Below are 14,272 nucleotides of genomic sequence, written 5' to 3' on the forward strand. Positions count from 1 at the left end.
ATTGTTCACCATTTGCAGATAAAACAGAAACCCAGCTTTAGTGCTTCAAAATAGTTCTGAAATGTGAGTTAGATATAGAAACAACCAGTGTACAGTGTAAAAAAAAAGTTAAACAATATAATCAATGTAAAGTACTGTTAAATATACAAAATGTGAACAATAGTTATAATAAGATTGTTCCTGGACTAAACCATCTACACTTATGGTTTAGAAAGAAAAAAGTAATATCTCCAAGGTTATATTTTAGGCTTTATTGCAAAATGTTTATATGGTAGAATGTTTTGTGATACAACTGACCTACACATATGCATCAATTGTGATAACTCGAACATTTTTAAAATCACTGCTCCCAAAGGTAAACGGTACCTTTAAAACATAATGTGTATATAGGATAAAATTACTACATCTCTTCCAATTATATAAGATGTTCTAGCCATGAACTTGAGACTATACTATTAGTTACAAGTTTTGTTCACATTGTAGTGAGCTTCCACAAGCAACAGGGCAAGAAATGAACAATCTAATAACAAATTAAAACTCATAAACATTCTTATTAGAATTCTATCGTTTGTGCTATTACTCGGCTGTTTTATGTTAAAATGCTTTATGTGTAGTTTGAAAGTTTTCCTTGATGCTTTATATACACCATATATATGTATATCTGATTTTGTTGTTGTCCTTTTGACAGGTGCGCGACACAGCAATCAACACACTGGTTGAAATCTACAGGCATGTTGGAGAGAAAGTCAGGATAGACCTGGGCAAGAAAGGCATCCCATCGTCAAGGTCAGTGTGATGGGCGGGGCAGAGTCACATAGGAGAGAGAAGGACATTTCAGTAGACTGAAATGTGTAGACTTCCCATGCAAACCTTCCCATGCACATTTCCCTCCCTACTATTAAACTCTTACTGAATTATGTTTGCCATTGATAGGTTTGTAAAAGTAGTGCAGGAGAAGGTTTCTGATTTCTTAATCTAAATATTAATTTTCAGCCTTGCAAATGTCTCGTAAAAATTAAGATTTTTGTATTCTGTGAAAGTGGAAATTTTTGGCGGTGTGAAAATTTTTGTGCATTTCGTGCAACCAGAAGTTAGCGTGAAAATAAAAGCTAACAAATAATTTTGCATGCTGTATGTTCCAGTAGTATATGTCTTGATTTCGCGGAATTGAAAACACGCGAAATTCATCTTACCCAGCAGAGCACAAAAAATTACTCGTGCGAAAATACCCACTTTTACAGTAGTGTGGTACTGCTATTCAGATAGAGACAGCCTGTGACACAGGTCGTATTGGTTGTGCAAACAAGGGAAATCAAAAGTCTTAAGATTATCAGACAAATTGTTCAAAAACTGGTTTCATTGTCTGTTTAGCAAGTACCTGATATCATTTGAGAACTGCCATTTCATATATGACACTTCTGAATATGCACAATCACTAGTATGTCACAAGTGAAATACACTCTATGACAGCTTGCAACTTGCTTTCTTTGCTTTCCTTTTTGTCTTTCTTCCCTTTTCTGGTATGTAACTGTGCAAGCTGGAGAAAATGTTAATGATCAGGCATTCATTGTTTTTCGTCATTTATTGCAGGTTATCCATAATCTACGCCAAGTTTGACGATGTCAAGAGGTCAGGGCAGATGCTTGTACAGCCGGACCAAGGTAAGTGCTTCAGCAAGGCATGCAACTTGTCGGTTTGAAATTCAGAAGTCTGCCATGAGCTGTAAAACTGTTAGAATATGCCAGAACAGTTCCAAGGAGTCAGAGAAATGGTTACTTTGAAACAAAGAGTTTGTGACACACACATAACGTGGTGTGATTGTTTCACGAATCACGAGATTCATTCTCATATTTATCTGTCGCGAGAACATTCTGTGATTTGCTCACTGCAGATGAAGGGATAATCTCGCACCATTCAAGAGGTAGATTAGTTTATGAATCTGGGAAACATTGAAAGATTAAGATCCTTTCCGAGTAAAGGATTATTTTTTTGGATTGATGTGCACGATTCATCATAGGCAGTCCGGATGAACCCACCCTGAGTGGATCAAAACTGATGATAGATTGATCAAGGAGGGATAAACGTTGAAGAACAGGAAAAGCACACAGGAAGCTGTGTTGAAATTTTCTCAGGGACAAATTTGCAGAGGGAAACTTATTAAGTTTTTGTAAAAAGAAAAAAAGGAAGAAGATATGTGCAGCATTGCATTGTTGTCTCTGGCCAAATATTCCCATAGGGAATTTCTGCCTTTATGCTGAGTCTATCTGCACTAGTAAACTTAGTGTGTGTGAGAAGACTACTTCCAAGTGTGGACAGAGTACTGTGAACTTTGCCTAAAAAATAGGAAAAAAAAACAGCTTTCTGTTCAAAAAAGACATAGGCTGGGGGGGGGGGGGTGGGGGTGGGGGGTGAGGGGAGGAACAGGTTCATGGACAGCTCTGAATAGAAACAGTCACCTTCAAAGCTGTACCCACAGCTTGGATTTCTTTTAAGAAATCATCAAGTGTAAGGGATTTGAAGTAAGTTCTGGAGTGCAAGTTACCTCAAATAGATAAAACTGCTAATAGAAGACATTGAAATGACAAAAACACATGCACATTTACAATCATATGCACACGTTCAAGAAGATACGTAAACGTGGATGGCTTCAAGCACATAATCAAGAGACACAGGAGGACACCCAAAGATAGAGCTTGAACTACATATTAAATATATGATGAATAATGAAGAGGTGAGGGCCGTATTGATTGACGTAATTGGTCTTTGATGTGTATGTTTATTTATAGTCGAGTCCTTCATGTACTCAAGGACATATGTCAGAAGAGCCACCTTACCCCCCCCCCCCCCCCCATTTATTACATTACTGGAAAAGAGGACTTTTTGAACAGTAAAAAAGCATGCAGAACCTTCATGTATTTGTGGCATATATCTGATTGGGAAACTGCAAATCACATTAGTAGTGTGCAATAATGCTGTGCACCACATATTTACTAGAAAAATTTTCTGCGGTCCTTGTAAATTTATTTTCCAAGTATAGTCAGTGACTATAGAAACCCTTGTTGTATAATGTTCCCGACTAACCACTATGCTGGTCTGTGCCCCCTTTCCCTCCCCAAGTTGTGTTGTTCTTATGCCTTGCTTTGTCCTTGAACAATTGTACTGTGCTCCCAACCAGAAAGGTCTTGCTTGTGTGCACCCCTTTTCTTGTAAGATTATGAGACGACAATTTTTCGGTTTGGGCAAGTACAATATGTATGTGTTCTGCTCTCAGCAGAGCTACTTTTCCTGTCTGTACCCCTGCTTACTGTCCTTTCTCTTTCTTTGTTTCTTTGTTGTTATTTTTCTTGCTTTGATGTGCAGTAGTAATATTTCACGTCATCATCTCATTCAGACTGAGTGCAGTCTAGACGGGGGTAAAAACCTACCAGCGTCCTTCTCTCAAGAACCTCAAAAGCGTATCAAATCCGTGCTGTTCACAGTTACAATCGTGCCTCTGCTGGTCCAGGGCAGGCCTGTAATCCTCTCAAGGGATTTATGCTAAAGCCTCTTCTCAAGTTTTATCCACTGATCCAAAGTAATTGCAGACACACAAGAGGGTGACAATTGTCAGGGGAGACTTGTTACTCCTTGTGAAACCAACAAGTGTTAAGGCAACCTTTGTGTGTGTGTGTGTGTGTGTGTGTGTGAGTGTTCTTGGGATTTTCCTTTCATTACTGTCCTTCAGAAGAGTTTTTTTTTCCCCCTCAGTTGACATGGTTTCAGTCTTCGAAACAAATCAAAACAATCAAATACATTGTAGGATCGTTTTCTTCTTTCTTTCATGGTTTTGAAATGATACAAGGAATGTACTACAGAAATTTAATTCTTTAAATAGCTAATATTAATACTCATATTATGTACATTTCTGCAGTGGACCAGTGGACCCCAGCCTAAGTGTACCCTGAACTAGTCCAAATTAAGTCAGTGTTAAAGGTGATCATGAGATGCTTTGACTATTGTGAGAAACTAGGGAGAAATGCAAGAAATGTATAATCTATCAATGTCAAGCCCAGCAAGGGTATTCATTGAAGCTTGGCACATACCCCTTGTGGCATGAAAAGCCCCAAATTGAAGATTATTCTGGTAGAAATGAGGAGAATGCCACAAAGAAGGCTACACAGCGAGACAGCTGTATAGGAGTGACCGAAAAGTGTCAGTAGGTTGGCGTACATGTGGGCATCATTACTTAAAACTTGTCCCCAGTTTGGTGCTGGTCAAACACCCACAAGTCAGACTCATCTCGCCTTTGTAATGGTAATGTCAATCCCTTGTGATAACACTGTCTAAGTAATCTCTTCCTGCCAGGGGACAATTTGAGGGCTTGTTAAAGGTCTGCATAATTAACAGATTTATGACCCTTCAAATCTTGTAAAGAGTGTGTGGAAATTGCAGGAAGTGCCCTGTGTAAATTGTTTGAAGAGGCCAGAGATCAAATTGGAAGTTGAGTGGTAGTGCAATGTGTTCATTCAAGGACAGGGAGAACAGGGGTATTTTTAGATTAATGTATTTTTGGAATGCATTCACTCACGACAGGGGTACCACTTTGGTTGGAATTTGCTCGCTTAACATTGGAAAGCTTTGCTTTACCTCTGTCCTCATATGACATGCCAAGAGATGTGGTTTTAAAAAAAAGACATTACCAGATGCCAAAATCTGCATGATGTCATCATTGGTATTATTATCTATTTAAATCATGCTCATTGTCAATATGAGAAAGAGAACAAAATCTAATATTTTACCTAGACCGATGTACTGTGTATCCATATATCTGTTGGCACAATGTATATTAAAGGTGCATGGTCCCGGTGTTTTAGTCAAATGCGTATGCGGGCGCACAGCGCAAGTTTCCTATAGAGACCTACCCTATCGACTCCTCTTTTATAGCGCTTATGCTTTGGCCCACTTTCCCCGAGTCCGAAGAAGTCCGATCCACTGTAGTCAGTGGTCCGATCACAGTTCGGCTCATGATTTGGGTGAGGGGAATGACAGCTTTAGCAAACTTCTTTTGTGATGTCATAATAACAAGCACATATGCACGCACCCTGGCATTACTACAGACTGCGCGATGCGCAGAAAAGACAACGAAGGCAACGTTACTTAGCAACACCTACGCACTTTACTCTTGATGACAGCTCAACTTCGGTAATCTTCGTATCAATGCTAACGGTGATCGGCAGTATCATCAACAGCGCCCTCTACACTAACGGGACTATGCCCTTTAACTTCATACATGGTTTTGGCGACTTGTTTCAATTCAGTTCTAGTATTTTTTTTTTTTTTTTTTTGGGGGGGGGGGAAGAAATATTTGGAATCTACATCGTTAATCAGTGAGATTTAATTGAGTTGGTCACTTGCACCATTTTTTGGTGAGGAAATACCTGCTGCTGTGAGACTACCACTAGTCTTCCTGAAGACTACTTGATTAGTGCAACATACCTACACACTGATCAATCATGGAAGAGAGTGACAATAAGAAGCCAAAGGTTTAGACAGTTATAGCAACTTGCAGAGATGCAGCTTATCATGTTGACAGCCTTGGAGGCAAGACTATCATCTGCCTGTACTAGTCTTCTCCAAGTCTGCTGTGCAGTAATATTTTGAGATCAGAGTAAGAATTTTTGAGTAAAAGCTGTTGAGACAGTATACAGTGCACATTCATGCAGATAGCTTAAATAGTAGCGGGCTTGCCACATAAATGAGCTTGTAGTATACTAAGGTAGATTAAAGGTCACCAAAATCTCCAAAAGATACTGTAGAAGGAAAAAAAGAGAGAGAAAAAAAAAGAAGGGGATGTGTGCCTACATATGATTATGAGAATCATACCCATAGGGCATCAGTTGTTATTCCTTATTGGGAAACATGATTTTACCATTTAAAAATTCTGGCATATTTGGACATGAATGAGAAGATGAAAGACCAAGATGTAGAAACAATAGCCGATCTTGATGGGTATGGGTAAATGTGTGTCTGAAGCGAACACATGCAGATAAAGTGCCGTTATTACTACAGTCATGCTCATGCATGTCCCCAATGGCAAGTCATCATCTGCATGACTGCCGTCAAATTTTGATTGTTGATATCGTGCATATTACATTCCGATGAGGAGACAGAACCTTTAAGGACAGAAAGTGCAATATTCTGCGCCTGGCAACCATGCAAACCACTCACCTTTATTGGAAGGATCGAGCAGATTTGACGGGTAGAATGGAAAATACGACAGAGTGTGTCTGATGTGAGAATGCTGGGGTGCTCACGTCGTCGTGTGTGCCACAGTTTTAAAGCAGCGGTACATGCATAGTGAGAATCTTGCTGTACTTAAAGCGTGTAAAGTTGCAAGCATTTGGCAGGCGTGGATGGACAGAACTTGGGCTGAGGGATCGTTGCTAGATACAAATGAGCCGACGAATCACAGAGAAGCATAGCCGCGAAGGGGGGCAGGAGGTGCCAGGAGGGGGGATCGCTTCCTGGACATGGTAATTTGTCAAACGGAAGTCTGGCTGAAATCAGCAGAGCGGCCTGAAAGGAAGAGGCAACTGATTCACACACACACACCCTGGCTCAATAAGAGTCGTCCAAAAATACAGGACCGAGGGGGCATTGATGTGAATGTATGTATTTTTGCTGTCACTGGGAAGCAAGCAGTGCCTGCCGAAAAGTTGGATCGAACGCTCGTACCAGCTGGGGACACGTAGCGATTCGTGTATGCACGGGTTCGGGCCTCTCGCATTTCCGATTCAAGCCCACGGTTGTTGGATTAGTTTGATTGGGTGCCGAGGCTTAGCGCTCTGTTCCAGAGTGTGATTGGGGAGAAAAAAAAAAAAGTTGCTCTGATTTGACCTTGTTTGTTGTATTTTAGTCAGTCGTATGACGCCTGCTACATTCTATCTTAAATTCTCTCAATGCGGTTACTCTGAATGCTCGCGTAGTGCTGTGTAATAGCTGTTATGACTGTTGTAGGTGTGTGCCCCTGTCACAATGACTGAGTCGTGAGGACGGGGAGTATCGGTACACATCACTGGTTTGTTGTCTTCAAAGCTGTCAAGTCTGGATGAGAGAGAGCCAGCTGTACAAGGAGGTTGGCTCACGTTCCTACTTCGCTGTCATCATTCAGCGACGTGGAGCAATTGCTTGCATGATTTTTTTTACCGCATTCAGTCATAGTGTGTACTCAACGGGAGGACTTGCAGGGCAAATATTGTGTGAACTGTGGTACTGATTATTTTTTATATACAAACAAGTTACGCATAAACAAAGAAACTTGGTTAGAGAATGGCCTCTGGTAAAGATTTGGGGCCCAAAGAAAACAAAGATGGCAAGGAGGGATTCAAGCCGTTTGAAAAGGACATCTCCCTCATCGTCAAGTGTCTGCTGAAGGGACCCCTGCCTTCCAAGAAGAAGAGCATGAAGCACGGCAAAGAGCGAGACCAGGACAGCCCCGACTCGGGATTCGACGAGGAGCAGACCAAGCGACCCAAGAAGACCCCCCCACCGCCACCTCCACGCCCTCGGGTACAGCCACCATCGTCGCCTCCCCCACCCCCTCCGGCCAGGGAGAAGGGCACCCCACCCCCGTCACCAAAACACCCGAGTCATCCTCCGCCCATCCCTCCACCAAAGCAGAAGAGGGAGAGGAGCGCCTCTCCACCGCCTGTCCCTCCTCCTCTTGCCAAGAAGGAAGAAAAGCCAGAGAAGCCCGAGAAGCCTGCAAAGGAGCAGCTCCAGAAGAAACAAGAACAACACAAACAGAGAAATCTTTACATAAAAAAGAGAGGTATGTGAAATGTCTTGCATTCCTTTCCTGTGTGTCATTACCAGTATTAACCCACTGGCCCTCATGATATAGCATTTCTTGCAGAAACTCGGGTCAACTGTTTTGGCATTTATTCTGAAAATGACCGGTAGCATACTGTATGTCACGACTGACTGCGGCCTGTCACTTGCAGTATATTTCAGTGAATGTTGAAGGTGTGAATATTCTGTTCTGGAATTCTTCTCAGTGTCTTGCTTGATTATTCATGGTGGGTTTTTTTTTTTCCTCTTTTATAAATGTCTTACAGAAGTGCTTTTCGTAGTTCTTAGAGGAAAATCCTTAATCTTTCAGACAGGCCGAGTTGCACCTCATTGTGTTGTGAAGTAAAAATCTCTTAGATATCTTCTCAGTTTTATGTGAGCATGAAGAACAGCATTTCTTTTATTTTGTTGTCTTTACACAATGGGGGATCGTTATTACAGCTACATGCAGAATTGGGGCATTCCATGATGCCCCAATCTAAAATGTACAAACCAGTGCGGCACGTTAGAGTGGAATCCGCCGTTCATTTCTGGCGACAGCAGTGGCTGCTATCGCACGTGTTATCGTGCGTGGGGATACATTAGCGAACAGAATACGCTAAGACTGAGCGCGGAGGATGTCACAATTACCTGTTCCAAGTCTGCGGAGGAAGTCTAGCTCAGCTGACTCGAGTACACATTGCTCTACTACGAGTTGCCGTGTGTGGTTCTCCTCGGGTCGTTCATTGTGGGAAGCTTCCTCTCCCCCGAGTCTATATTTGAACCCACCTTTTACATATTTGGCACAACTTGACGTCAATTTAGAAACTTGGCCAGATTAAAAGAATGAAATGTTTCCTTTTCCCCATAATCCTCGCCCAGCTGACTGTCACATTCCCTCACTCCCCACGGGCCGGAAGCGCCATTTTACTCCTCTGGAAATAGAAAGCTGCCAGATTGTATGACTTTGACTTTCTTTGTCTGTTCTTCAACTCCCGATCACAATTTTTTTTTTTGATTGAGTACATCTCTTTGGGTTGCAGGGATTATTGAGGAAATTATTCATTAACGAACATAATTTATTCACCTTTTTAATGTGCAGGATGTGATCTTACAAATCAAATCTCAACACACTCTTGCTTTTATTTTTTTTTTCTCTCTTTCCTCAGCAGTGTAACTACTTTGGAAGACATTGTCCAAACTGAGCTGTTAAATTATTGGAGAAGAAAAACAAAACAAACAAAGGGTTGCAGAAGAAGAGTAGAGGACAGTAGTTTGGTTACCTAACTACAATGACTTACTATGTAATATACAGTATATGCTCAGAATGACCCAACTTAGGATTTCTCTTGACTGCATATGTATTTAAGACTCACAGAGAATGTTTTGTTACATACATGTTGGTGTGTGGGAGCATCGTGGCCTTGATAACTGCTTTGCTTTTGCTTCAAATGATGATATTGCAAGATTGCACACTAACCCATTTTTCTGCTGGTCTGACCTGTCTCTTGCGGACCAGTAGATACCTAGTTTTTCCATTTTTTTAACTAGTCTGAACCTGAAATTTACTGGTTGCATTCATTTTTAGACTGACACCGATAATGTTATCACTTTTTTTTTTTTACCGGTCATCACAGACCAGTAAATTTGACAATTCCTGAAAAGTTACTGGCCCGACAGTGATTTTTAAAGGTATGGAACAGTCGGACCGGCACAGGTATTAAGTGTTGGATTTTGCAAAGCAAGCTAGATTTATGTCATGTGATCTTGTGTTGTCCAGAACAACGTCGAAGAAATCTCAAAAAGTTGCACAAATCAGATTAATTTTGACTGTTTAATACGTTGGTGGAAGCACACATCCAACACATCTCATTGAAAACTTTGTGTCTCTTGCCACTTTGGAGAAGGATGGGATGAATAAAGTTGTTTTTGCTGGTGAACAAGAAAGCTGCGAATTTAGCACCAGACTGTTTGTTAAGAAATACAGTGTAGGAATTCAAACCTTCTGCTTATATATATGCATTGAGAAAATAATATCTATGCATTCATGAAGTCTAGACTCAGGTCTTACAGAGCCAAACTATGGAACAACTTTCTCCCAGAAGTTAAAACAAAAACAAAACAAAACAACCAAGAGCTGTTTCTCCAGGACTGCTTGAATAGATTAACACTGAGATGCTTGCTTGCTTAGAATTATCATGAATATAGCACATGCACATAATGTATACAGTAGACAGTTCCTATGGCAATCTGTAATTTCCAGTGTTAATTCCCTCCTATACACATGTATATTTTCAGTCTTTTGCTATTTTGTGATTCTTTGTCACTAATTGTATTGTTTTTATACAGGCATGAGAATGTGGAAGAGGGGCCACAGGCTATGTATGGCATGTACTTTATAACAAACATACTACAAAAATAGACCAACTAGTACTGTACCATACTAATCTAAACTAAACTACACTGTACTATACTATACTATACTATACTATACTATACTATACTATACTATGCTATACTATACTATACTGAACCATAAAGGGGATGGCTAGTAACCGATCAGTGGGAATCAGTGGGAATGCTGAGGGATGATTGTTCCAATCCTTGTGGGATTTAATTTAAGAGTACATCATATATCTACTGTTGTGTGAAAATTATTTGCTTCAGAACGGTCTCATATTCAAGTAATGTGCAGATTAATGCCCCGTCACTGACCAGGGACGCTAACCTGGAAACATTAAACTGCACATTACTTGAATGTGAGACCATTCTGAAGCAAACAATTTTCACACAACAATAGATACATAATGTACTCTTAAATGAATCCCACAAGGTTTGGAACAATCATCCTTTAGCATTCCCACTGGTTCCCACTGATCAGTTACTAGCCATCCCCTATAATATGCTGTACTGTACTATACTCTACTACAGTGTATGCTTATTATACGGTACTGTACTAAACTGCACAATACTATGCATATATACTATACGGTATTAGTCTATACTGTACTATACTATTGTACTGTAGGCCTATGCTATTCAACACTATGTATTATTTACAAACGTGTACCTCATTTGATGAGCAATCGATTCTAATTGGCCAAGGTGCATTAAATAGTTTCTGCTACAGTCTGTACTCTGCCCAGTAGTCAGCTACATGTAGTGGTTTTTGAAGATGGGCGTATAGAGTCATGTAAATTTGCACATTGTAGGTCATTGTGGAATTGTTTGTGATTCTATTTTGTACATTGTTTGATGATACTTTATATAATTCTATTTCCTCTGACTGGCAGCACAACAACTTCATTTCAATGCCTTAATTTAGCATTGTTATCTTAAAATTAAGTTGCAGGTGGTATTTTAAACAAATATGGACAGCTTGTATATATTACGCTATACTTTACTATTCTTTATTATGCTATACTATACTAAATATGCTATACTATGCTATGCTGTGCTGTGCACTGCATAGCTATTATACTATATATAACTCTGGCAGGATCATAGCAGGTTTCTTTGAAGAAAAAGTTGAAATGAGGGGACACTTTATGGCCAGCAAAGGTGTGGAGAACCATGCAGTATTTAAATGTGACTGTGGCATCCTAATGTTAAGACACCTCACTGAACACCTCTAATACTAGCTCACTCCCTGATATGACATCGTAGAGTCACAACACTCTGCATGTTTTTTTTGCTTGAAATTTCACTGAGTTGTCGCCCACGTTGAACTGCCTTTATTCAGAAAGAGTTTCTTCTTTGAGTACAGTCTCTTGTAAAATTGCTCTAGCAACAGCGTCTTACGGTCCTGAAGCTCATTCATATCATGTTTAATTCATTTGTGTATTATTGAGTTTTTAATGTTGATAAACAAGCACAGAGATGACAACTAATATGTTCATACAATATTGCATATTTATTTTTCTTTGTCAAAAAAAGAAATATGTTGGAAATACATTTTGGGGGTAAATTGTGATTTAGCATGATAGTTATAGTCGTTTTCCAACTTTTCTACCATGGTGTGATTTGCCTCAAATTGAATATTAATCTTATGTCACTATCGAATACAACGTTACGCAATTTTTGGTGAATGCAGCATCTGCAGTCTAAAAATAGAGCAAGTACTATATGGCCATGATAGAGAAAGCGATGTGAATAGAGCATATAATGCACATGTGTGTAAAGGCAGCAATTATTATTGATAGTATTATTCGAATGTCTGTGCAGATGGCAACATTCATCTCTCCCTTCTGTGCCCATTCTATCACATGTCACCATTTCAGATTCAACAAGTTGACGACAATAGAAGTTTCGCCCCTTTCTTGCTGAAGTGTCAATCTAGACGCCAGAAGGGTTTTTTTTTTTTGGGAGAGGGGGGATGGAGAAGGATGATACTGTAATTGTCCAAAAGAGTGGCACAGTGTCTGTTCTTGCACGACTGTCACAACATGTGTGTCTGCATTGTGAGAAATGTGGGGGCACTGGGTGGCAAAATTGTTTGCATTGCATGGAATGATTGAATGCCGCAGTTCTGCAAACTTTACTCCCGTTACATGCAGAGAATTCATAAGTGGGCAATTTGTCATATTACTCTTTGAGTTCAAATTTAAAGAGCCAATATTGAAGGGATTTTCTTTTTTCTCCCCTTTTTTTTGGGGGGGGGGGGAGAGGGTGGGAGGGGGAGTGTTTGGGAAAGCTTCAAAAGGCAAGCAATGAATCTAGTGATGCTTTAAAATTTTTGTGACAGCGTGAGTGTGGGGAGTCGTGACTGGTGTCTGCCTTTAGAATGAGTACATTTGGCACCAGGACATATGATGTTGTAGGTTTAAAACACAGTTTGGCAGTGAAAAATGCATGAAAGTGACCCTGTAAATGTTCTTCACGTTTTAGGGTTGTTCACCCATTTTTAGTCACCCTATTATATACATACAGTGTATTTATGTATTTCTCATGTCATTCATTTTCAGGAAAACTGTCAATCAGTTGTAGTAATTAATGTATAGATGTTTATCACACGAGTTGCCACAGTTTGCTACAAGGAACTGTGATATATGGCAGGAGTTCAAATTCTCTTGTATGGCATAATACATAGATATGCAAGTGTAAGGCATACAACATTTAATGTGGTGAAGTAGATTTTCGAAAGTACAGAAATATCCTAGAGCTTTACCTTTATTTAACCCAATCAGGACGGGCTGATTTTGTTCCAACACGCATTTCCCATAGACGCTTCCCCAAGTATGATTGGGACTCGTCCTCAGTGGGGTAACAGTCATATTCACAGAGATTTCTGCAAGATTAATATCATTGTTGGGTTCAGGAGAAACATTTGAATGTCAAATTATTAACTTATATTTTCTGTTTGAAAGAAGATTCTCTTTTGAAGTTGTAGAACTGCTGCAACTTGGAGTCTCTGTCAAGTTTTTTGGTGTGTTCATGAATATTTTTTCCTGTCCATGCTTTCACATTAAATTAGTTTTATTAAAATTTATTGATGAGTTTCTCTCAGATGTTGTGTGGCATTACCAAAGGTTTACATTGCCACGTGATAATTTCTGTTGGTATTTAGGATTTATTGGAAGGGACCATGTCTGTCTAGGGATTCCCTCGTGACATTTGTGTGAACTGGAAGCAGAAGTGCCCACTTGATGTCACTCGTTCTCATCCATCTGTCCAGTGCTGGACAGATGTCACCTTTTGGCTCGTACACCTGTCTGCATTCAACAATGGCTGACCTTTTTGTAGCACACCCTACTCTCTCTTCCCCCCTTTCACTTTTACGTCACGATTATTCACTGGTCGGAAGCGATTTGCTTCAAATTACGACTTCCGTTGCCTAAAGCGTGACAACGACTGTTTAAGGTAGGCTTTGTCAGGAAAGAGTAATATTGGAAAGATCATCCATCATTGTCAACGTGGTAATTGATTATTTGAGATATTTGTAGAAACTTAGTTTTGAAGAGTAGTTCATTTTTTGGAGGGTGTGATGATTATCAGTGATCCTATCACTGAAGTACTTAACTATTTAGCCACTGAACTCCCTGTGGCTAGCCCCCATGATATCACTCACAGGCCCCCTCCTTGTTGGGGGGGGGGGGGGGGGGAAGGTGCATATGTGTGAAAATGTGTCTGTGTTTCTTTGTCTGGTTCATATCATTCCTGTATCATCCTACCCAACTCCTAGTCTCCCATTTACACGTCACTTCATCAAAACCCATGCAATGTGAAATTAACACTTCTCCTATCTGAGTACAGGTAGACATTATTTGCCAGAAAACTCAAAGGGTCTATTGCCCAAGACCAGGAAGTAGTACAAATGCATCACCTAGTTACTTAAAAAATGCTCTCACATACTGTATACGCCGAATATTTTGCGAGGTTTTTATTTTCGCGAATTTCGTGAGTCAGGTGCTGTTAGCGAAATTAAAGTCACGCGAAAATATTGACTCTGATCCCGATGTGGATG

The 14,272-nt window shown here is 40.1% G+C and overlaps 1 protein-coding gene across 1 annotated transcript in view; it reads left to right on the forward strand.

Moving 5' to 3' along the window:
• LOC139743814 (CLIP-associating protein 1-like) overlaps nt 1–3,933 on the forward strand; it is a 40,610-nt gene extending 36,677 nt beyond the window's left edge. Inside the window, exons 8-10 of the mRNA XM_071654270.1 lie at nt 689–786; nt 1,591–1,661; nt 3,911–3,933. Coding sequence (XP_071510371.1) covers nt 689–786; nt 1,591–1,661; nt 3,911–3,933 — 192 coding nt within the window. The remainder of the gene's footprint in view (nt 1–688; nt 787–1,590; nt 1,662–3,910) is intronic.
• Nucleotides 3,934–14,272: the final 10,339 nt, after the last annotated feature.

The sequence above is a fragment of the Diadema antillarum genome, unplaced genomic scaffold, assembly GCF_040938485.1.
Source record: "Diadema antillarum isolate AM-2024a unplaced genomic scaffold, OU_Dant_1.0 seq00001108_RagTag, whole genome shotgun sequence".
NCBI classification, from domain to species: Eukaryota; Metazoa; Echinodermata; class Echinoidea; order Diadematoida; family Diadematidae; genus Diadema; species Diadema antillarum.